Source organism: Myotis daubentonii, chromosome 16 (genome assembly GCF_963259705.1).
Source record: "Myotis daubentonii chromosome 16, mMyoDau2.1, whole genome shotgun sequence".
NCBI classification, from domain to species: Eukaryota; Metazoa; Chordata; class Mammalia; order Chiroptera; family Vespertilionidae; genus Myotis; species Myotis daubentonii.
In genome coordinates this window covers 28,684,540-28,709,831 of record NC_081855.1, presented here as the reverse complement: position 1 = coordinate 28,709,831, position 25,292 = coordinate 28,684,540, and the positions used below count along the sequence as shown (strand labels likewise).

At 45.1% G+C, this 25,292-nt stretch overlaps 2 protein-coding genes across 6 annotated transcripts in view; both read left to right on the top strand.

The window, feature by feature from the left end:
• Positions 1-3,721: 3,721 nt before the first annotated feature.
• LOC132219295 (anti-Muellerian hormone type-2 receptor-like) lies at positions 3,722-10,257 on the top strand. Its single transcript, XM_059671666.1, has 4 exons — positions 3,722-3,725; positions 4,352-4,780; positions 7,056-7,212; positions 7,908-10,257. The coding sequence occupies exons 1-4, from the start codon at positions 3,722-3,724 to the stop codon at positions 8,020-8,022; spliced, it is 705 nt and encodes a 234-aa protein (XP_059527649.1). The 3' UTR covers positions 8,023-10,257.
• Positions 10,258-13,540: 3,283 nt separating this feature from the next.
• The window catches only part of RHOT1 (ras homolog family member T1), a 60,682-nt gene continuing 48,930 nt past the window's right edge, over positions 13,541-25,292 (top strand). Inside the window, exon 1 of one of the 5 annotated variants that reach the window (XM_059669524.1) lies at positions 13,541-13,798. In XM_059669524.1, the coding sequence (XP_059525507.1) occupies positions 13,723-13,798 (76 nt within the window). In that variant the 5' untranslated portion in view covers positions 13,541-13,722. The remainder of the gene's footprint in view (positions 13,799-25,292) is intronic. The other 4 variants (XM_059669527.1, XM_059669532.1, XM_059669530.1 and 1 more) reach the window with 4 other exon arrangements.

Genomic DNA, 25,292 nt, shown 5'->3' with positions numbered 1-25,292 from the left:
AAGTGTCACAAATGACAAAGAAAGGCTGCAAAATATTCTAGATGAAAGGAGACTAAAGAGATGTGACAACTAAATGAAATAATTGAACCTACATGTGTTCCTATACTAGAGGAAGAAAGAGAAATGCTATAAATAACATTATCAAGTCAATTGACAAAATTGGAATATGGTAGATTAGATAAAATATTGTATTGATGTTAAATTACTGAAGTTGACATGTAAGAGAATATTCCTATTCTTAGCATTGAACTGTTTCAGAATAAAGGGGCAGAATAAAGGGGCATGATGTATGCAAACTAGTGCTGAAGAGTTCAGAAAAAAAATTGTGTGTGTGTGTGTGTGTGTGTGTGTGAAAAAGAGAAAGAGAAAACAAATTATAAAGCAAATGGGGTTTCCATATGGGAAGGGGTTAGGGGGCTGGGTGAAAAAGGTGAAGGATTAAGAAGTACAAATTGGTAATTACAAAACAGTCATGGGGATGTCAAGTACAGAACAGGGAATATAGTAAATACTACTGTCATAGCTATGTATGGTGCCAGATGGGTACTAGACTTATCAGGGGAATCACCTTTTAAGTTATATAAATATCTAACTATGCTGTACACCTGAAACTAATATAATATTGAATGTCAACTATAATTTAAAATTAACAGTAATAAATTTTAAAATAAAACATAAACAAATGGGGTAACATTTTCATAGTAGGTAACCTAGATAAAGGTGAACTTTGTGCTGTTCTATTTCTTGCATCTTTTCTGGAAGTCTATTTCTAAATAAAATGAGGGGGGGTGTTGTTGTTTTTCATGAGTTCTTATAGAGTTATGCGCTTCACTTATGCTGAATTTCACATGTAAGCACTCTGGAGATGTTCTTTCAAGATGAACTGAAGCAGCCAATAGCTTAAGAAATTCAAGCATTGATGAGAGATAATAAACATCAGAGAAAACAGCAAAAGCCATGCCATGCTCTCTTCTGCCTCCCTCATCAACCAAGTGCTTTTATGAACCCACACATTCAAGCACACACGTATCAAACAAGAGGTCAACCTGTCCTCAGAGATTTTTTAACTGGTTCATTCCTCTATCCATGACGTTCCCAAGGTGTCTGAAAACCCTGAACTTCTTCATGCAAGTACCACATCGAGGGTGACCTATTATTCGGATTGTCAGGGACGAAGGGACTTTCTGGGATATGGGCTTCCAGTGCTGAAACCAGGACAGTCCCCAACAGTCGCCCTTCATTGAGGTTCTGAGTTCTGGGGCCAGAAGAAAGTCGGATTTCACTCCCGTCACCTACACCATCTCTCTTTCCTCTCCCCCTCACTGACGTAGACCTAGAACTTGGCCCCTTTTTTGTGGTGACACCACCATCTGCCCCAACATGAACACTTCTCTCTCAAGGCAAGGCAACTAGGAACCTGCCCACTCCACCAGGAAGCGATGGAGAGGACGAGGTTGGAAAGACTCCTTGCAGAGAAACGGGGAAAAGTGTGTGCAGGTCCCTGCTCTCTTCTGCTTCTTGCTGCAGCCCAGCGTCAGCCTTGGGAGCAGGGCTTCTTGCGTTACTTTTGTTGAATGACTCTGACTCACCACCTGAGGCTTATTTTTGCTCTTTTTCCATTATAGAAACCTTATCTTGTGAGTCAGGGTGGAGAGAAAAACATGAGCATCGAATGAGTGGGGGCTGGTCAGGGTTAAGACTGACTGGGAAGCCTTAGCTGTTTTGGCTCAGTGGATAGAGTGTCTGCCTATGGACTGAAGGGTCCTGGTTCAATTCCAGCCAAGGGCACGTGCCCAGGTTGCGGGCTCAATCCCCAGTAGGTGGAGTGCAGGAGGCAGCCAATCAATGATTCCCTTTCATCGTTGATGTTTCTGTCTCTCTCTCCCTCTCCCTTCCTCTCTGAAATCAATAAAAATATATTTAAATAAATAAATAAAAGGCTGAGTGGGGAGAAGCAAAGGGGAACATAAGCCCTTATAAACCCCCCCACCTTTGCCTGAGAGGGCTTGGCTAGCCAGGAATATGGAGCCCTCTTCCCTCGCTGTGGGCTGCAGGGGCAGAGGGAAGACAGAACCTCATCTGGGAGGGAAACTGCCCACAGTTTGGGGGTTGGTGGCTGCAGGTCCCTGGAGTCCCTCTCAACCCACCCAAGTCCTTGAGTCCTGAATCAGATGGGCTGTTCTAAGGACAACTATAAATCCTATATAATAAAAGCCTAATATGCTAAGTGTCCAGTCGACTGGTTGGCTGTTCAACCAATCAAAGCATAATACACTAATGATATGCTAAGGATGCTCAACTGCTTGCTATGATGGGCACTGACCACCAGGGGGCAGACGCTCCAACTGGTAGGTTAGTTTGCTGCTGGGGGTCCTGCTGGGTAGGGACTGAGCAAGATGGGCCGAACACACCCTGGAACCCTCCCACGGTCCCTCCCCGGCTGGCCAACCTCCGGCATCCTTCCCCAGCCCTGATCATGCACTGGTGGGGTCCCTCAGCCTGGCCTCCAACCTCTCACAATCCGGGACGCCTCGGGGGATGTCAGAGAGCTGGTTTCATCCGGACCCCGCAGGCTAGGCTGAGAGACAAATTTGTGCACCAGGCCTCTAGTTTTCTAGTTTTAAAATAAGAGGCTTAATTCTCCCAGGTGAGAGGAAGAGGAAAAGAGCTTCCCCCACTTCTCCCTTTTCTTTCAGAATTTCCTTCTTTGTCCTTTCCAAATGTACTTAAATCTTTTTCATGGCCGTATAAGTCACTTGCCAGTCTTACAACTCAGGACCGTTTCCTCAAGGACCTGAGAGCCACCTCGTTGCAATGTAATCATTGAGGAAGATAACACTCTATCTCCCAGTTTCCTGGGAGCCGATGGCCTAAATTGTTACCTGACTCCACCTTGAGGAAACCTACCTAATGTAATCGATTTATTTGTGTAGCAGCATCAGAGCAAGATTGTTTTGTCTTTGCAGTCCCTTCAGCAGGTTGCCTGTGATACTCCTCTCACTCTGATTTAATGCTTGTTCAGTAACATAACTGGTTTCTTACTTTTCCATCTTTGTGGAGAGATTTGGGGGGTTAGGCGTGGATTTTGTTTTCAATTATACTCCCCACACTTTGTACAGCACCAGGGACATGAATTTCATGTCAAGAACAAGTAGGAAAACATGGAAACCTCTCTTAGACCCAACAAAGGCAGATCAGACCCAGCTCTCTGTGGCTTCTCTCCCAGATTCCTGGCCACTGACTTTTTTATCTGTGGGCTTTGAATCTATGGGGTTTCATCTACAGGAACAGAATTTTGTAAGTAACCTGAGAGGGCTGCTGATGGTCCACATGCTTTGATGCCATCTTCAATTCCATCTCCAACCTGGGAGGCCAGGTGAATGGTATGATTCCTATGACCTGCGGGGCCCCGAGGAGGCATCAAATCCCGTGTTCACGCCTCACTTTGCTGCCTGCCCCTGGCCGTGGCTGTCCTCTCACTCAGCAAGCCAACACAGTTAACGAGGCCTTCCCACTGCACAGGACAAGCATTACCTGCCCCAGGATACCCCCTCCCTTCTCACCTCACCCAGGAAGGCTCTGCAGGCACACTCACATCTTAACCTCTTTGCTTTTTTGCAAATGTCCACCAAGACCTCATATTTTGAGATGGAGTTCAGAAGGAGAAGGTAGGGACTAAAGAAGGGTGAATATGAAGCTGAACATGTAAGTGGAGGGCACCATGGGTCAGGGGTTGGGGGGGTAGTATTTTAAGACACTCATGGGCCATGCATAGATGATTAGATGGGAGAGCCATCCATCTTCAGTAGAACCTTTGGGTTTGGTAATACAGGGCTGGCTCCTCCACCCTATTCTACTCTTCACCTTGATATTGGTGGTCCCCAATCTGTTACCCTTTTGGGAGGATACCCAGGGCAATACAATGAAGGGAAGAGACTAAATATACAAATGGGCAATGGCCAGACCAGATATAACAGTAGCAGTTGCATCAACCAACTCAGGAAGCCAGGCCCGCTCTCTGCAAGTCAGACTTGTAGCAAGTCAGACCCCTATCTCTAGCAGCCCGTCCAGGACGCTAAACAGTGCCTTCTGCACACACACCACCACCACCCCTTCCCGGCACTGGGGACTGAACCCACAACCCGGGCATCAAACCGTGTGTGACCTCCTGGTTCATAGGTCCACACTCAACCTCTGAGCCACGCCAGCGGGCCATCCGCAAATTTTCAAATCTCTCCCACGAGCCCCTTCACAGAACCGTTGGAACCTGCCCGGGATGCCCTGCTTCCCACCCCACTCGGGGGCGGCTAGGTTTCCCCCATTGAGCGCTCAGGCCCCTGACTCGCCCCAGCCCTGCGGGGCTATGGACGCTGTGGGCGGGGCTCCGGGCAGCACCCCGCCCAGGGGCGGGGCCTGTGGCTCCCGGGCAAGGCCGCCGGGAGGCCGTCCCCGCCCCCGAGCCCGGGTCCGCCCAGCGGGTCCTATAAAGGGAGGCGACGGCCGCCCGCCTGGCCCGCCTGGCCCGCCGGGCTGGCACCCACAGGCCGCGTCCGCCGCGGCGCGGAGCGCGGACCCTCCGCCGACTGGAAGCTGCGGCAGAAGGAGGGGGCGGCCACCGCCCGGGCTCCAGCCTCCGAAGTCGCCCCGGCCCGAACCCCGGCCTCCGGCGCCGGCGCTGGGCCCCCGGGGGACGAGCTGCACGCGGCGCTGGAGGGCTACCGCCCCGCCGAGCTGTGCCACGCGCTCGCCCTGTTTAGGGGGCACCCTGCCCCGCCCGAAGGTGCGTCCTCCCTCCGCCAGCTCTGAGGACCCCGCTCCGGTGCCCCTACCCCACCCCAGGGTCCCTTCCTCCTGACCTCAAGCCCGCAGCATCCCCACCTGTGCCTGCTGACCCCTGCACCCCCTGCTGACACCCAACACCCGCCGCTGAACCCCAACACCCGCCGCTGAACCCCAACATTCTGCTCAGGGTCCCCCCAGTCCTCCACTATGTCCCCCAGCCAGCAACCCCCATGCCAGGTCCAGAACCTGCGAGTCTCTCCGAAGGTGCCAGCCCCTGGCCCCCGCAGCCCACACCTCCACGCCGCCCGATCTTGGGGCCCTCCATTCCGCTCTGTCTCGCAGCCGCCCGGTCTCGCTCCTCTCCCTCCTGACCCCCAAGCACCCCCTTTTCCTCCTCATCCATCTGGCCGGCACCCTCTGCGCCCTGCCTCCCGGAGCCCAGGTGTCTCGAGACCCCTAGGAGCCCTCGCCCGGCTCCTGCGGTTGGAGCGGGGACCAGGCTGGGGTCCCGCCGCTCGCCCTGACCCCTGGAGGGTCCCGGGTGGAGAAGAAGGGGCGGGCGTGCCGAGTCCGGGAGCTCTCACCCCTCGGAGGGAACCCTGGACGTCTAAACTGGGGCTGCAGCCCCTTGCCATGCGTCTGAGGTGCGGGGTGCGAGGTCACGGTGGCTCCCCGGACCTGGCTGGACCGGACCGCGGTGGGAGGGGTCCCAGGGTGCCCGCGGGGCTGGAAGGATGCGGGCCTCGCCTGCCCCCTGAGTCTCCCCTCCTCTGCGGGTTCTTCCTCTGGCCTGAGGTGGAAGAGTTCCCGGAAAGAGGGGGAGAGGGGCTCCTCTCCGCCTCCCGCCCCCCTCCTCCCGCCCCTGGCTCCCCCCACACAATGAACAGCTTGTTGAGAATTTGCATTTTATGAAAATAGGGTGGAAAGACAAACGGGTCTCCCTCCTATGCTGCCCAGTGCTTCCTCCCCGGCCCATTTGGAAGTGTCCCCACCCCTGAGGCCAATCTTTGGTTCTGGAGGAAGAGGGTCCCCTTATCTTCCTAGCCTGTGAGGAGAGTTAACCAGGGCACCAACCAGGAAAACTGTAGGCTTTTTGGGCTCATGGGACAATGGCTGGTCTGGGACAGGGCTTCTCCCAAGGATCAATAATTTAGGGAGAGAGAGAGAGAGAGAGAGAGAGAGAGAGAGAGAGAGAGAGAGAGAGAGAGAGAGAGAGAGACTGCTCTAATTTCTCAAGGGCCCTAAAGCGGCAGGAACCCTCAGCTCTGTCATTCTCCCCCCCCCCCCCCAAAAAAAAAAAAGCAAAATAAAAAGAACTTCCAATCTCTCTCCTAAGTATGATGAGACTTAAGGATACATTTGAGGGCTAAGATTTATTATTATTATTATTGTTATTGTTATTGTTATTATTCCCAGAAAGCGTCAAATGTATGGCAATGTCAAGCGGTCCAGGTTGAGCTAGGTACTGCTGGTCCCTGGAACAGTCTGTACTTTGGAGGAGGAGATTGGCCCCTCTGTCCCCTGTCTCTCCACAGTTGGGCTGGGATTGCCCACCCTCCAGACCTGGGCCCTGAGCCCAGCTCCCCAGTGCAGAGAAACTAAGACTCTTGTGACAGGAGCATCAGTTAGGTAATTTCATACGTTCATTGTTGGGGGCAGCTGGCTGAAAGGCTGCTTGGTGGATTAGACCCTGGCTTCCCTAGTCTAGGGAGGTTTTTCTGGAGGCAAAAGACCTTGACCATCCCTGCTTGTTGACTGTAATGTGAGCTCTTTAGGAAATTGGATCTTGTCACGGTGGCAAGGTGTGTTCCCTGATGCACTTGCTGGCCATGACAGAAAACCAGCCATTAAAAGTTTGGTCCTGTTCCTAGCCTCCGCCGGGTATCAGCAGTCCTTATTAATTGGTTGGTGATTTTGTTTGATTCTAAGAACCTAGCCAACACAGCAGTTTTTCTTTGAATTCCTCAGCATGTCAATACTGGAGCGTATTAGTTCAGGGAAGGTGAATAGTAGTAATAGTCATAGTAATATTAACTAATACACATGCCCTTCTGAGCTCATCACTTACCTACATTAATTCATTAACTCCTCACGTGTCCCTGAAGTCAGTACTGGTTTAGTCTTTACAGTTGGGTTACGTCGCTTTTCCAGGGTTACTGGGTTGGTGGAACTCGAACTCACACGACCTTCCTCACATTCAGTATGCCTGTAGACTCTTGCTTGTAACATTTTTACTACCTTTCTTTAAAGGTCCCTGTTTTTTTCCCTGCCAGGGAAGCCTGGAATTGCTCATCGAGACTTAAAGTCGAAGAACATCCTAGTGAAGAAAAATGGCATGTGCGCCATTGCAGACCTGGGCCTGGCCGTCCGTCATGATGCAGTCACTGACACCATTGACATTGCCCCAAATCAGAGGGTGGGAACCAAACAGTAGGAAGGCCCTGGGCCTCTGCCTTTGCCCTCTACCTGTACTGAGTGGTCCATGTGTGTCCTTCCTTGTTGTGTGGAAGGAAGTAAGAGAAGGTCTGTTGATTGGTGGAATCTCAGTGAATTTCACTAAATTGTTCTGCTCTTTCCCTTCCCCTTTGACCTGAATGAATGAGTGATCCATGCCCCAAATTGTAAGGCTTGAAGTGATGCCCTGATTTGTATCAAGTCGTATTAATTAGGGACTTTGATGACTGTGAGAGGGACTTTGATGACTATGTAGAATAATTTTCACATTATCTGCAGAATGAAGTTTAAGCTCAGCCCATCACTGGGGCTACATTTAATCAAGTCCTAGACCCCAATAGCAACTAGATATTACATATTGTTAGTGCCCTGTGATCCACGGTACAAATACCTCTGCCAAGAAATCAAAACATACTAAAAATCAATCTTGATGGTTAAAAAGTAGGGGTACAAATAAGAGTAGCCTATGCTACTTCCCAAAGCTATGCTGAAGAATTTAGATTCGAATCCAAAACATGGGAGTTTGCAATAAAAGCATTGATCAGTTCCTCGTCCCCAAGGGGCTTTTTTGGGGTGGTACCCACATTCTGAGGGCTCCCGAGTCAATGCTTTGATTTAAGGAGAGAAGTCATCTTTTCCTACGCGTGGTCACGTTTCCTTTGCTGTTGCAGATACCTGGCCCCTGAAGTGCTTGATGAAACCATTAACATGAAGCACTTTGACTCCTTTACTAGTAAATGTGCTCGTATCTATGCCCTGGGGCTTGCATATTGGGAGATTGCTTGAAGATGCATTTCTGGAGGTACTTTTCTCTTCTGCCTTTTCTTGCTCCTGCCTCCCAGTCTAGGATGCTGGGTCACCTGAGGATGCTGGTGTTCTACTGCCTCCTTTCTTTTTACAACCTGTGGGGTGCCTAGTGACAGACTCCATCAACCGCAGCGTTCTCATCAAATATGAGGGAACCCTGGAGGTAGCTGTGCGAAGAAGGGTGTGTTCACTCTTTGGACCAGCTTCTAAAGTAGTGCTTTGCATTGTGGTAAACATTCTGGAGGCCTATTTGGCTTTTTTAAATTTTTAAACAGATTGTTCTTGTTGGTCCGGGAGATTGCGAAAGTCCTGGCAGGAATAGCATGGGACTACTGCAGGCGTCTCCTTGATACAGGAGGCATTGTATGCGAACACACTGGCTCTCAAGCTGCGGCTCCTGGGGAACATGGGTTCCATTGACAAATTGGTAGTGGTAAAGTCTCAATTTGTAGGACAAAGCTTACCAGTGTGTAGAATTTTCTCAAAATGAGTTTTTCTCTTGTACTTTTTCTTAGATCTTTGGAATTTGCAACTGCTCACTCATGTCAGAATCCAGTACAAGGTAGTATCAGATTTAGCGGAGAACATTTCTATCCTCAGCTTAGTACATCAGTATTTTACAATGACTTTTAAGTATGCTGCCCTCAAGCTCAAGAACCACTGGAGCCCTGCCCTCAGCCATTTATCTTAAATGTAAGAAATTCCAGGTCAGGGGGAATGAATTAAGTGAAATGAAATGAATTAAAAAGAACTGGTGAGTCTTCCAGCTAGACCCCTTTCTGTGTTACTGTCTTTTTCTATCTATGATATTTTTGGTAAGATCCAAATTATGGAGAAGGCACCCAGGTGTTATTCATAGAATTGTACATCTAAAATTTTGATCCTTATCTACAGAAAACAGATTAAGAAAGTCTGGCCACACAGATCTTAAACTGAGTAAGTTAATACATAGAGTGACGGGAGCACAGATGAGGTGCCGAGGAAAGGACAGGCCCCTGCCCTCCAGGGGCTCCCTAGCTGGAACAGACTAGTAAATAGATAATGACCATGGACTGAGATAAGTGCTATGATAAGGGTAGACACAGAATGCTCTGGGAACACAGGACAAACAAGAGGTTGGGGTCAAGAGAGGTGACATCTCATCTATTGTGGAGCAGGCATTGGCCTGCTAATTAAGGAGAAGAGGGAGTTTTAGTCAAAATCAGTGTGTCACCAAGAACCACAGATGTTCAGTATGGCTAGTGCTTGTACTAAAAATTAGTTAATAATCTTTAACACATTTTTCCTTTCTTTGTATTCTCATCTAATATTTATGAACATGCATTAGTTTTTAATTACCCAATTAACACATGTGCATGCTTGTAAAAGCTCAAAATTGCAAAGTATAGAAGGTAAAAGTTACATAGATGAACACATGCTTCGTTTCTATAGAGTTGTATGTGTGGCTTTATATTTCTATTTGTTTCGCTTATTTTGTAAGTATTTTCCTTATCTTTAATCATCATTAGTTTCAATGACTGCAAAAGTTCCAATTACTTTGTGTCATACTAATTTAGCTATTCCCCTTTAACTGTATGTTTTTATTTCATTTTTAACTATTGTGTAATGTTGCTATAAATAGAATATGTATAGGTATATGTATATTTCTTCTTTTGAATTATTTTCTTAGAATATATTTAATTGTAGTGATTTCTTTACAGAGATGAACAGAAATTATAAATTTACCATTCTATGGAATTTATTGTTTTGAGGATATGGTCTAAAAATGTTTGCAAATCACTGATTGGTTTATAACTCAGGAAAAATTTTTTCTAAGCTGATTTTTAGAGAGGGAGGAAGGGAGAGGGAGAGAGTGAAACATTGATCTACTGCCTCCTGCATGCTCCCTACCAGGGACAGAGACTGAACCCGGGCATGTACCCTAACCTGGAATCAAAGCAGCCACCCTTGGGTGAATGGGATGATGCCCAACCAACTGAGCCACACCAGCCAGGGCTCAGCAAAAATGTTAATGTCTCTACAGTGATTAAAAATTATATTAAATGCACCCTGGCCAGGTAGCTCAGCTGGTAGAGCATCATCCCGACACTCCAAGGTTGCAAGTTCGATCCCTGGTCAGGGCACATACAAGAATCAACCAATGAATGCATGGATGGGTGGAACAACAAACTGATGTCTCTCTCTCTCATATCAATAAATTAAAAAATTATAGTAAATGCATTTTTGCCTTTCAGAGTTTATCATTTGGGTGGGCATGCTAGTCAACTTCCCCTTGGAAAGATAATGCAAGTCAGCAAGTGAATTCCAAATTTTAAAATTCATCTGTTAAGGATGATATGTGAGCATGAACTACATGTTAAGCAATGTGATAAATGCTTTACCTGCATTGTTTTACTTAATTCTCAAAAGAGCCCTATAAGATAGCTCCATTCTGCAGATGAAGTGAAGTTTTTTCAGAGGAGTTCTGTAACTTGCCCAGTGTTGCACAGCCAGCAAAGGATTGGAGATGAAATGCAGGCTCCGGAGCCTGTGCTCTTAACCATTCAGGCTACTTGTGAGGAGGATGGTCTGAGAGTCTTCTCAATATCAATTATCTCTTAACGAAGGGTATCTGTTTTACAACCTATATCTGAAAAGAGCTTGAGAAAATGAAAAACAAAACTGGATACAACCTCATCAACAGATGAGGCTCTTGTCTGGAGAAATTTCCTTTCAACATGGTTACTTATAATCAAATGCCTTTTAATAAGTAATTGTGCTGAGTGAGGTGCCTTCCAGCCAAGCGAACAGAATCTGTGTCCTCCAGAGACGAAGCCATGTGACTCTGCAGAGGACGTGGATGTTTGAACAGTGACCCAGGAACACATGCCTTAAAAGGCAAGATAAAATATTTACCCTGTGTCAAAGCACCGAACTTTTCTAGTCCACCAGAGTGAGCTTGGCAGGGAAGAGAAGTCTTCCTGGATTAAATGGGAGACCACAGGGAAGAATGGGCAGGTGATGGATGTTGCTTTGGGTTTAACTTGAGAGACCAAAGATAGATGGATCTGACACGTGGGACTGATGCCAACCCAAGTCTAATTTGGCCTCCTTCCCAGGACTGTGTCTAACTCACCAATCAGAGGACAGCCTCTTGCTCCACCCAATGTCAGTCATTTAATATAGACATATCTTCTACCCAGCAGGCCTGCCGACTGGCCCTGGGTGTTCCACTGTCCTGAGACTCAGAGTGGCTATGTTGCAAGTTCCTCCTTTGATGGGCATAAAAGATGGATCCTCTTAACTCCTGGCAAGAGTCCTTTGTTCAGACCTCCCCATGTCCTTCCCATGTCCCCGTGCCAAGGAGGCATGAAGCCTGCCTTGTGATGGTAGAGCTCTTTCCTAGCAGCATTCTAGAGGAAAATTCCATCAGTGCCTTTTAGATACCAATCTGTCCTCTTGGCTTTACCCAGTCTCCTTAATATACAGTAATCAATCTATAATATTCCAACAGTAAGTTCCACTGCCAACAACTCCGTTCTCTGGTTTATGTCTTGCTGCAGTGTGTGTAATCATGGGCTCTATTCTTAGGCTCAGAGAGGTGTACAAAAGTCACTTCTCTTGCAACTTACTATATTTATCCAACATTTATATAATCACTAACCATGTATCAGACACTATTTCCTATTATATGTTTTCCTATTATATTAACTCATTTAATCTTCGTAATAATCCCATGAGGTGTTATTTCCATTTGGCAGCTGCGGTTACAGAGAAGTTAAGCAATTTGCCTGATGACATACAGCTAGTAATTGGCGAAGCTGAGGTTCATACCTACGCAGGCAGACTCCAGAGTCCTGACTCTTAACCACGGAGCTATGCTGTCTTCCAGGAGAACTTTCTAGTAACCCCTGATGGACGTCTGTTATCTTGAGAAAGGCATAAAGTGCAAGGCAAGACAGGAGGTTATAGCTTCAGAAATACAGCTGATCAGGAGATAGAGAGGGGCTGTAAAAAGAAACTTGTATTGCCTGGGAGGTACACACTGGCATGTTGGACCCCCCCCCCTTCCCACTTTAGTGATAGCTGAGTTCAGAGCAAATACTGTTAGTCTGGCACTGTACCAAATGTTTGGCATGCATTTTATTTATTCTTCCCAACCACAGGTAGGTATTCCTATCATTGTTGCCACGTTACAGAAGAAGGGACAGGCTTGGAGAAGTACAAGACCTTACTCAGGATCACATAACTATTAGGTGATGGACTCTGGATTCAAACCCAATTTGTCAGTAGCTCTTAACTGCTGCACCAGACCACACGGGTTCTCCTAGAACAGTGGTTCTCAACCTTGGCTGCACGTTAGAATCACCTGGGAATCTTTTTAAAATCCTGATTTCTGGGCCTCATCCTCCGGAAATTCTGTTTCTTTGTTACTAATGTTGTGGCCCCACCCCATAACAAAGAAACAGAATTTCCGGAGGATGAGGCCCAGAAATCAGGATTTTAAAAAAGATTCCCAGGTGATTCTAATGTGCAGCCAAGGTTGAGAACCACTGTCCTAGAAAGAAGGGGGATTGGTATTGTATACATTTTATTTCCTTTAAAAATGTATTATGTAATATTTCAGATAGAAAAAAAGGCACATTATGCACGGATAGGCTTTATTCATTCTCCCCACCCCCTCCCCTGTGCATGTCCCGATGAGCACTGTTCTAACATTAGGGCTGTAGCTACAAATTACTTCAGATGTAAGGGGGGTCAGGAGGAAATTAAGGCAGTGTTAGAAAAATCAGAACGAGTTTTTTTGTTTGTTTGTTTTATCCAGTGCCACCTACGTGTGCAGCACTATGCTGGGCAAGCTCAACAAAGAAATACCAGAAGTCCCTACCTAAAGTAAACCACAGGACGTCACTTAGTTTGTTGCAGGAACTAAGTTTGGCTTAGACCAGGGGAAAGTCACTTAGTTTAGCTACAAAAAAAAAAAAAAAAAAAAAAAATGAATCTGTTTACACACACACAGTAAAAGCATCTTATTTAGAATCGTATTTGATAATGCAAAAAGCTGCCAGGGTTTGGGAAGTGGAAAGGGCTCGACCCGGGAGCCATCATCCTTTACTCAATCAAGCATTACCTGAGGCCTATCTCCCAGAGAGTGGGGACACAGCCGAAAATTTGGCAAAGAGGTCGCTGCCTCCTGGAGTTTATAGTCTGGTGAGAGTATTCCCGCCTTAAGTCACTGCCAACCTCCAGCTATGTTACTTTGGATAAGGAACTTCACCGGCCCCTATTTTGTAAATTCTTTGGGGATCAGACTAGCGGATCTGCCACTCAAATTCCCAGCTCAAAACGTGATGCAAGCATCTGTGCCCAGCAGAGGGTGGGGGAGGCTCCCCGGCTCTGCGTCGCCGCGGGGAGGCAGGAACGCGGCTTAAGTTGGAGCGGCGTTCGCGTTCGCGTTCTGAAAGCACTTGTCCCTCGCGGCGCCCCGTCGACCCCGCCGCCGCCGCCGCCGCGGCTGCCCGCGGAGCCGGAGGAGGCGGAGCTGGCTGTGTCCCGGCTCTGGAGCGGGTTAGCAGCGGAGAAGGCGGCGCGGCAGGCCCCGGTGGCCCAGGCTCGGGCGGGGCAGCGGGGGAGGCTGGCAGGCAGCGCGGGGAGAGCGGTGCCTTGGGGTGGGCGCTCCCAGCGAGAGGAGTCCGCTCCATGCATGCGGGCCGAGCCCGGCCCCTACGAGCCGCCGACATGAAGAAAGACGTGCGGATCCTGCTGGTGGGAGAACGTGAGTCCGCGCACCCGGGCTGGCGGCGGCACCGCAGCCCCTGCTGCCCCGGGCCTTCTCGCCCCTCGCCGCCCCGCGCTCCTCCCTGCGCGCCCCCAATGCCCCGTGCACCTTCACGCTTCCCTTTGGGCTGTCTGCAGGAGGCTCTCCGCCCCCTCCTCCCCTGGGCCCTCCTGAGACCCCCCCTTCCCCTGCCCCCCATTCGCCCTCCCAAGCCGTGTCCCCGTTAGTCTCTGGCCGCCCGGCCTCATCCCTCCCAAGGTCCTCTCCGCCTTTTCCTCTGCGAATCCTCTCCTCCTGGGCCTCGGCGGTTCCAGGCCGCCTCCCTTCGGACCCTCTCGCCTTCCGCGGAGATTCCCTTGTCACCGCTAGGCAGGTGCTGGGACGGGCAGCCCGACCAATGGGGATGGCGGGAGCGGCTCCCGGGAAAGCTAGGGGGAGGGGTGCAGAACTATTCGACTGGTGGACAAGGTCAGGTTTCTGCCTTTTTCCCCCCACAAACGCCGTCTCTCTCTCAGCATAGACATGAAGATATGGAGCGTTTTTAGGGATTCTTTGTACTTTGCATTGGCATAACTCTGGGTACACTTGCGCATTCCTCAAAAATGTACTCTCCAAGTTATACGAGGGCTCAATGAATGAATAATTCTCCGGGGAGGGTCCTTTAGTCGAGAGGATTGTTGTTACCCGAAAACCTGCTTTCCCCGGTCTTTTTAAGCATTCTTTATCCCGTAGCTACCGGGTGATTGATTTATAAATAACGACAGGCACGCAGGAGACCCAGCGCACACACATACACATGAGACCCTGCACCTTTTGAAGATCTAATGGAGGAGAAGTGCCTTCTGTTCCCGGCTTTGGGGACAGGACAGCAGAGACTTCTGATAACACTGTGCAAGTCCCATGACTCCGTTGGTAGGACTGGAAGAAGAGAGTGGGCTGGCGGGGCTGGGCTGCTCGTTTTCAAGCACATCCACTGGTTAAAGCGTTGCCGTTGCTGTTTTGAAGCGCTCTGTTCTGAGCCCCACTCCCTTCCAGAGAAGCCCCTCCAAGTCCCTGCCATATTCTCCCAAGGAAGGAAGGAAGGACCCTCTTCTGTAGTGTGTTTTGCTGTTCGTTGAAATCTGCGTTCACCTGCTGTTTGGAGAAATCTTCCTTTAGAATCAGAAGTTGGACGTAAACATAGCCAGCTTACTTTTTGATTTGCAGTTGTGAATTTTAATCTTTAAAATAACTATGTCTTTTTTTTTTTTTTTCTTTTGAGAGAGAGAAACATCTCTCGAGGGCCCCGACTGGGGATGGAAGTGGCAGCTGAGGTATATGACCTGACCAAATCCATCCCATTGGTGAATGGGATGACGCTCAAACCAACTGAGCCACACTGGCCAGGGCTATAGCCATATCTTAATCTGTATTTTGCATGGACTTCCTTGACAAAGTTCAGGAAGGTGTTATTTAACATGATTCATGCTGATGTATTTGGAAAAGCAAGGTAGGAAAAGGGCGTAGATGATCTGCTTAAAAACTGATCCTGACCTGTATCATCAAATGGTTTTATAGTATATTCATTTTTTTTCTTTTTTATAATATATTCATTTTTAACACTAATTTTTAAAAAGCAAAAATCCCAAGTTTAATTAGTTTTAAACATAGGAAACAGTTACATATAATCAATCTGTAAAACACCTAATAGGAATACTATACATATATAAAATATATTGTCAGCCTAAAGACATTTAAGTGAAAAAAAAGAAAAGGAAAAACAATAACAAAACAAAATTTAAAAAGACATTTAAGTTAAAATGTTAACAGTATTATTTACTTAGAAATACAGAAAATAATTAAACATTTGTTAGAAAAATTACAAGCTATGTTCTGCAGAAAAGAAAGCAAATAAGAGAGTTGACAAAAGTATATGTGCAAGAGTTTTTTGATCAGAGGGAGAAACCTGACACAAGAAAGCCTTAGGTTTTGAGGAAGACATTTTTCTTAAAAAATGTGGTACCAAAAACTTCAGGCCAGCTACCATACCATATATATACTTTCTTTTCACATTTAAAAATATTAGAAAGAGGTATACTTATTTGAAACATTTAATTAGTTATTTTAAAGGGTAGTATTTGGGGGGGGGGGAATGTTTGAAGCATTACTTTTTGAGGTTTAATGTAAATATTTCATAGCTGTTAGCCTAGCTGTAGCACTTTAGATACTAGGTACATGTAAGTGTGACCAAGACTATTTTAAATAGTACTGCTCTGAAATGTGGGTTTATCAGGAAAACCACTCTTTCAGGAAAAAGTGGTAGTAATTCAGTTGCAGTTTTAAGATGTTAACTGAGGGGAATGGGAAAAAGCAAAGGGAGAGGGGCATCATATCTGATATTGTAAAGCCTATTTTTTTCTATCACTTCAGCGCACTTTATTGCTGTTAGTGTGTGTCCCTGCACCGCACAGCAGCAGGTTCATTCATTGGAGCTCCTAAATAGTTGTGAATGGTTTCAACACTCTCTTGACAAACTTACTGCCCTTTGAAGGTGAAATGGACCTTTTCTTGGCCCATCTAGATTCTGACCCCTCCAGGCTTTATTGGTAACTAATTGCTTAATATTAATTTGGTGATTAGATCAGAGAAGTTAGGCTGAACATAAATTTTAAGGTGTTTATTTGCAGAGAAAGCCAAAGTGTTTCAGATATCATCTATCTTAATTATTGAACATATTAAATACCATTCAGGCCAAAGGAAAAGTTAATTACCATCTTTAAACAAAACAAAATGTTAAAAATCTTTAAAAATGCGACCACACAAAACTTAGTTCTTCAGGTTATAGCTTTTCCTGGTCAGATTTGTTGGCCAAAATTTGTATTTAACTAGATTTGCATGCTAAACAAATGTCCTTGTTACAATAAAATTAGCATGAGCCTTATTACCCTTTATCTGAATTATGTAGCTACATTAAAAGTATACAAGGTAGTTTTAGTTTACTAAGGCCTTGCTTATAAATTAAATTGAGATGTAGTTGTTTTCTACTGATCAGATTATTAAGAGAGTAAAATTGTTATCCTCTTTTTAAATGAATCCAGTAGCTCTTGCCGGATTTGTCTGACTGATTAGTTTATCAGTGGAACCTTTGACAAACTAGTTCAAGCTTGGCCTAGGCCAGTGATGGCGAACTTCTGACACGCGTGTCAGAGGTGACATGCAAACTCATTTTTTTTGGTTGATTTTTCTTTGTTAAATGGCATTTAAATATATAAAATAAATATCAAAAATATAAATCTTTGTTTTACTATGGTTGCAAATATCAAAAAATTTCTATATGTGACACGGCACCAGAGTTAAGTTAGGGTTTTTCAAAATGCTGACACGCCGAGCTCAAAAGGTTCGCCATCACTGGCCTAGGCTTCTGTAATACTGTATCTCCTTAACTGGTCTCCCTGCTTCTAATTTCGTTCATTCTCCATGTAGCAGATAGCCTCATCATTAAAAAATATCTCAGATCCTGTTACCCATTTTTCAAATTCCCAGATGATGTCTGCTTTCACCTAGAATAAAGTCCAAACTTTTTAATGGAGGCTTAGAAAGTCCTTCACAATCTGGCCCTTGCTTTACTCTTGTTTCTTTTTTTTCTTGTTTATTTCTTGTTTTCTTGGGCTAGAAAGTAAGCTTCATGAGGGCAGGGTATTTGCCTTGTTTATTTAGATATTCCCAGTGCCTAGAATAGACTTGGCACAAAGTAGGCACTCAGATAGTTGTTGAAAGAATGAGTGAGTTCAGGTTAGTTCCATTTATTTAGGCTTTCCTTGTTTTCCAAACCATTCCTCTCAGATATAAAAATTTGATCATTCTCCTTTTTTAAATCCAGTCTGCTGTGGTTATTGGTAGGATTTGAAGAGGCAGCATTCATCCAGTCTCTTGTCCCATGTCCTTAGCTCGGTTTCGTTTGGGAGATTCCTATGTTCTGGCAATAAAGTAGACCGGTGACTTACACTGACAATGCATGTCTGTTCCATGTCTTGGCTGCCAGGAATTATTGTACTCGCCAAACGGAGTCAACTTCTCTTTGAAATGCCAGAGGTTCATCTTAGAGATTTGAAGGGGTTGGGGAATGATTCTTTAGGTGTAGGCTAGGGTTAAGAGTTAAAGAGACTTCAGGAATTAAGCCAATAGTTATTTTAGAAAAACAAAAAACTTTCTGTGGTCCTTTTAAAGCCATTCTGGTCTTTGTTAGAATGATATTTGAAGATTAAACTGCTCAGTTTCAAATAGACTATGTTTACTGCCTGATTTTCTGATCAAGGATGTTGAAGCATCCTTTCTCCACTGTCTCTTGTTCTTCTGGCACCATTGGACCCTGGTGTGGATCGGGTATGAAGGAGAGGGATAGATCACAGCATTGGTCCTTCTGTAGGCCCGCATCATCTGCATATGGTCAATAATATTTTCCCCTGGAATGATGCTCATCTATTGTCCCAAATGCTCAAGTTTTCCACTTAAAGATACACTTTCATAGTCACCCTCCTCCTCCCTGTGTATTCTAATTACAATAACTTAGGAAGAGCCAACACGGCTTCTTAATAAAGACACAAATAAAAAATGAGGAGTAGGTCCCTTTGAAGCATACAGTGTTTGTTATCAAGAAAAAATAGCCAATATGGCTGGTAGGGCGGTAATTGGACCCAGAAAATGTTATTTCCGCTTCATGAATATTAGGAATTTGCCATCATTTAGAACTGGATGTTCAAAAGATGTGATGAAAGCACAAAGAAAATTTTAGCCTGGATAAATCTAGATAATTAGTTCTATAGTGATGAATGATGTTCCCATGGATGACCTACTTACTAGTAGATCATCTAGAAGCATGGAGTCCCAGACAGACTGTGGCATGTTGTGTTGAAGTGAATCAAAAGGCCTTCTGTCCTTGGGCATACTTGTGGCCATGCTTTTTGTTTTTATAGAATACTTCAATACTTCTCAGGCAAAATAAAGGAAAGAGAGATCATCAAATGGCTGGCTAACAAAGGATAATATTTTTGTCCTTCATATTAACATTTATATTAAACTAGAGGCCCGGTGCACAAAAATTTTTGCACTGGGGCAGGGGGAGGGGGACCCCTCAGCCCAGCCTGTGCCCTCTCGCAGTCTGGGACCCCTCGGGAGATAACGACCTGCTGGCTTAGGCCTGCTCCCGGGTGGCAGAGGGCAGGCCCACAATCCCTAGGTGCAGCCCCTGGTTGGGCTCAGAGCAGGGCCGATTGGGGAGTTGGGGCGCCGCCCCCTGTCACACTCAAGGCAGGGTCCATGGGAAGGTTGCGGCGCCACCCCCTGTCATGCACAGAGCAGGGCCAATCAGGGGTTGGGGCATTTCCCCCTGTCACTCACAGAGCAGGGCCTATCAGGAGGGTTGGGGCTCTGTACCCTGTCACGCACAGAGCAGGGCCAATCAGGGGGTTGGGGCACAGCCCCCTGTCATGCACAGAGCAGGGCCCATCAGGGGGTTGGGGCGCTGCCCTCTATCACCCACAGAGCAGGGCCGATCAGGGGGTTGGGGTGCCGCCACTCTCACACTCAGGGCAGGGCCGATGAGGAAGTTATGGCTCTACCCCATCACACACAGAGCAGGGCCCGTGGGGGGGTGGGGGGAAGGGGTTGGGGCGCCCCACCCTGTCACACACAGAGCCGCAGGGCAATCAAGGGGTTTGGGCGCTGCCCCCTGTCACGCTGATCCCGGTGCCGGGAGGCCTCGCGGCTCCGCTGATCCCGGTGCTGGGAGGCATATTACCCTTTTTCTATATAGGGTAGAGGCCTGGTGCATGGGTGGGTGCTGGCTGGTTTGCCCTGAAGGGTGTCCTGGATCAGGGTGGGGGTCCCCACTGGGGTGCCTGGCCAGCCTGGGTGAGGGGATGATGGCTGTTTGCAGCTGGTCACACATTCTTCAGGGTGGGGGTCCCCACTGGGGTGCCTGGCCAGCCTGGGTGAGGGGATGATGGCTGTTTGCAGCTGGTCACACACCCTTCAGGGTGGGGGTCCCCACTGGGGTGCCTGGCCAGTCTGGGTGAGGAGCTGAGGCTGTTTTCAGGCTGCGGGTGACTGAAGCTCCCAACCGCTCCTTTTTTTCTTTCTTTTTTTTTTTTATTCTGGGCCAGTTTAGCTTTGAGGCTTGGGTCCAGCTCTTAGGCCTCCGCTGCTGAAAGTAGGTTTCTGGCCTTTGCTTACAATGTTGCGATCCTGCTGGCTGCAGGTTTCTGGGGTTTTGTTTATCTTCTATATTCGTTACAATGTTTTTTAAACTGCAGGCTCAGAGGCCTGCAGCGGCAGGCGGGGAACATTGGAGTCCTCCGTCACTGAAGCAAGCAAGCCTCATGTTAGTTTCAAGCTGCCTAGCTGCCGGCCGCCATCTTGGCTGACAGTTAATTTGCATATTGCCCTGATTAGCCAATGGGAAGGGTAGCGGTTGTACGCCAATTACCATGTTTCTCTTTTATTATGTAAGATACTGTATACTTATCTTCTCATATATAATTTTAAATGAAATTTATTGATATTTGTTATAAAACAATAGTATATAAAATATACTTTATTTTATAGTAAATATAAAATTTAATTGGTACAGCAATTAGAGAAGAGCTTGGGATTTTGCCCCTTTTGTGGAAATAATTTTTATTTTCTTATCAGTTAAAAATGTGTAGTGTTTATACTCGTATCTGCCATTTTTAAGGGATCTTTTTGAATGTAGGCTTATATAAATGTTTTTTAAACATAAAATATTTTTAAATGTTTTCCTTATCTTCAAGGCACTCATTCATTTCTCAATTAGCTTGAAATTTTAATTTTAAACCTGCTTTATTATTATTATTGTTATTTTTTGGCAGTCTCACTCAAGATTAGGTAGGCAGGCACAAGGGGAGCAAAAAGCCCTAGATTAGTTTCACTTAAACATTTCTTAACTAAATCACATCTATGTAATCCTTTATTAGTTAAAGTATCTGTCATCTCACTGCTCTTCTGAAAGGAAACCCAAAATGATACTAGTGAAGACATGCTCATTTTCTCCCAAGTTCACTAATCTGTCTCTTGTTCTGATTTTGAACTTATTTTTAAAAAGGAAATTGCCCTCGGATTTTTATGAGGAAGTGATTTATGTTCTTTGATTTTTAAAAGGCCTTTTATTATGCACTTACCTCTGAAACTAGATGGAATTGTTTTATTGTTGTGAGTGCTAAACTGACTTATATTCTCTACCTAATGAGACAAGATATGAATGGATAAATAAATAAATTCACACTCTAAAAGATAATATTCAAATAAATAAATTGAAGTATTCCCACTCTTGGTACCACTGTCTTGTATGTCTATACAAGCAAACATAAGTAAAGCCCTTTACTTGTAGTCTTTACAATACCTCCTGTCTTGCCAAGGTGTTTCCTTTCCCATCTCTGGGGCCTGCCCTGTTGGAATAGACCTAGTGGCAGGTTTGTACTTTGGCAGGAGCCTGCTGCTGGGTAGGCAGCCAGAATTGCCTTGTTGAGCTGAGCTGTGAAGAAATTTGAATTTCCTTTGAATGTTGGTCTTTCTCTTCTGAGAATATCTCTGGGAGTATAGGGGGTCTGTGGAAAAACAGAAAGGGACTATGGCCAGGAAAGGGTTGTTCTGAGTTTTTAAGAAGAGAGATGAGGGAGAATTGTAAGGGTTATGGTGAGGGAGGGGACTTTAAGTTAACAGAGAACACTTGTCAAAGGCCTGAATTTTGCTAAAGGATTCTCAGTGAGTCTGATTAAGGAGAACAAGTCCTTAACTTTCTTGAAAGCTAATAGGCTTTTTCATGTTCGTGATTGACTTAATTTCGATCATTTTGTTTTAACATTGTGAACTGTTAAAAGTTAGGTAGGCTTCCTCTGGTGAGGGCCTTGGAATGGTGGGATGTAAGCGAAATTTTTAAATGGTAATTCTAAAAAGGGGATTATGAGAAGGCTCAAAGGCTTAACAGTATTAGAATTCTCAAGGACCAAGCAAGAGTGAGATTTGTTTTCCTTTTGATTACCAAGGAGTATCTGAGTTATTGAGTATCAAATTCATTTTTCCCACTCCTAGCATGGAAGATAAGGCTAAGAATATAGAGAGATATAAGGTATCCAGGAGAGTTCTTCAGAAATGGAAATGTTTCTGGGAACATCAGTGTTGGTGGGAGTTTTGTGACTTTGGAGACACTAGGGGGAAAAACAGACATCTCCACTGTGGCCAGAAAAGCCCAGATGCTCAAAGGTCACAGGAATTGTACAGCCATTGGATCTTCTAAAATGTTTGTTTTAAGCACCTGGAAGTTATGCTGCCTGCTAAAATAAATTGCATAAAGGACAAGGCCCCGTGGACTTGATTGGACTTCACAGCAGAGGCATTCTCCTGCCTGGTGATCCACAGAGAGCTCTGCAATCAGAGGGGTGATTACTCTTTGCAAGGAACCTTATTAGGGCTCCCTCCCAAATGTATTCTTATTGCTCTGCAGCATCACTCGCTAAAAGAAAAAAATAGATAGGAGGTCTGAGTTCTAGGTTTCCTGATGCTGGATAATCGCTCATTTTAAATAAGATAACTTTTGCCTCCGTTTTGCATAATGGTGTGGAATTAGGATAGACGACTATGGATGTTGAGGTAAATACTACCTTGAGCTAGTTGAAGGTTTGAGGTTGCAAAGACCCTAAACAAGACCAGGATGAAAGGACTTATTTATTTATTTTTATTTTTTTTTTTAATATATTTTATTGATTTTTTACAGAGAGGAAGGGAGAGAGAGATAGAGAGTTAGAAACATCGATGAGAGAGAAACATCGATTAGCTGCCTCTTGCACATCTCCCACTGGGGATGTGCCCGCAACCCAGGTACATGCCCTTGACCGGAATCGAACCCGGGACCTTTCAGTCCGCAGGCCGACGCTCCATCCACTGAGCCAAACCGGTTTCGGCTGAAAGGACTTATTTAAGGAAAAAGTTATGAAATGCTGAATAAAAGTCAAGTTCTAGAAGTTCCTGGACCCCATATTGGCTTGGCGAGTCACACTTGGTCTTATAAATTAACAAGTGGCCCAGTGCATGGATTCGTGCACATTGAAAGGAAATTAATTAGAAGAAATATTTTAATATTGCTATGTGCCCTTTATAATAGGAGTGCCAATCAAATTCACAGTCGACAATGACAGATGGAAACACATGTGTGCGATTGGTGCCAGCAAGAGCTTTATATGTATCGCACATGTGCAGGTCAACTTAGCCTTTATAGATATAGAATAAACTTGCTTAATTAGACCTACTTTCTGATTTAGCTAAACTTTTCCAGCCCAGTGAAGCACCCCAACTTCTCTTTCAGGTAATTGTCAGCAACTCAACAGTAAATATCAACACAAAGCAGATTATTATTGTACGTCAGGCAGGGAGAACAAAGGGTAAAATATTTAACTGCAGCAGTGTTTGACTGTATTCTGTGCAGTGAGAAAACCTGAAGTCATTTTCAAGGTCCACCATTTCTTCTTTTCAGTCGGGTCAAGTTTCTAAGCTTTCTAAATCTCCATTTTTCCAGCTAATGAAAAGAAAATAGGATTCCATTGAGTCTCCTATCTACCTATTCCAGGACTTCTGTGAAGATCAAATGAAATGAGGCACACAAGAACATTTGGTTAAAGTGTGAAATGTTTCCACCTGGCTATAAAGCAAGTCATGTTCCTGGGCTAAAGAAACTGCAAGAAGGCTAGTCATCGCTAGGGAGAGGAAGCCGGGCATTGCTCCGTGACATCATTACCCGGATGGTCGGACACTTAGCATATTAGCCATATATATATATATATATATATATATATATATATATATATATATATATATATATATATAGATGTTTCTGCCAAATCACTTTCCCATACGCAATTAACCAGATAACGTACAATTTGGAGATCTGTCTGCCATTTCTAGGCTGTTATTGGGTCTGTGACCTAATATAACTTGTATTTTTTTTATCTATTATAGGCCTGTTTTCTAAGAGTACTACTATAGGATAGTTTATATTAATCATAGAATATAAGCATTGATACCATCTAATCTTTTTTTTTTTTTTTTTTAACTGATGAGGAAATTGAGGCCCAGAGAAAGTCAGTGACAACTCAGGGTCACAGTGTTAATGACAAAGCTGGTTCCCAAATCCACATTTTCTGGCCCATTCCAGTGCTCCCTTAACTCCTTTAATTCAAACTCATCATCATCATCACCACAACTACCATATGTGTGTCAGATATTGTCCTAAGCATTATACATCTGTCATCTTAATTCTCTTAACCAATTCAACGCAGCTTTTCAGCATCATATTTTATAGATGAACAAACTGAGGCTTGCCTTAGGAAACACAACTAGTAAGTGCTGGAACTAAGATTTCAGTCCAATTCTGTCTGATTCCAAAGGCTGAATTTATTTATTTATTTATTTATTTATTTATTTATTTATTTATTTGGTAAAATATTTATTTAAAAGGTATAAAGAATAATACAACAAATGCCCATCACCCGACTTAAGAAATAAAACATAACCAGTAAGGTGAAGCTCCCTCCCCATTGCATTTCCCTCTCTCCTTCAAAAGTAGCCAAACATAGAATTTCAAATCTGTGCCCTTAACCACTAGGCCATACAGCTCCATTTACTAAGTGCATTTTCTAGGAGCTAGGAATTCAACAGTGGACGAGAAAGACATGTTTCCTGTTATTTCCTGTGAGTGACAGAGAAATACTTGTTCCTTAGTCTTTCTGGAGATGCTAAGTAGCTGGTAGGAAATACCAGGTTTTCACCAAGGACAGCTAGGGAGTCCTTTGGGAAACCATTGGTGATATTCTGGAAGGTTGCCTAGGTATTACACAGGCACAATACTGTCTTAAGAACACACGTGCATGCCGAAACCGGTTTGGCTCAGTGGATAGAGCGTCGGCTTGCGGACTGAAAGGTCCCAGGTTCGATTCCGGTCAAGGGCATGTACCTAGGTTGCGGGCGTATCCCCAGTAGGGGGTGTGCAGGAAGCAGCTGATCGATGTTTCTCTCTCATCGATGTTTCTAACTCTCTATCTCTCTCCCTTCCTCTCTGTAAGAAATCAATAAAATATATTTAATAAAAAAAAATAAAAAAAAAGAACACACGTGCCTTAAGTGATTATTCATTTTAAATTCCCTGCTATGTTTCCAGACCTCTGGGAGAAGTAGATAATCCCTTCTTCTGAGCTTTCCTGCCCCCACTTCCTTTCTTTAAATAGAGTGATTGAACATAGCACTTGATCCGTAACTCTTATGTGGCAATTTTGTCTATCTTGTTTAATACATTTTCCATATTATCCCCACTTAAGTCTTGGTCCAAGTAGGTGGCAAATGAATCTGAGTAGAACTCACACTCTTGGATAGAAGATCTATTACAGTGCTTCTCAGTTTTTTGAGTCATCACTTTCTTTTATAAATACAAAACTCTCATGCCCACTGC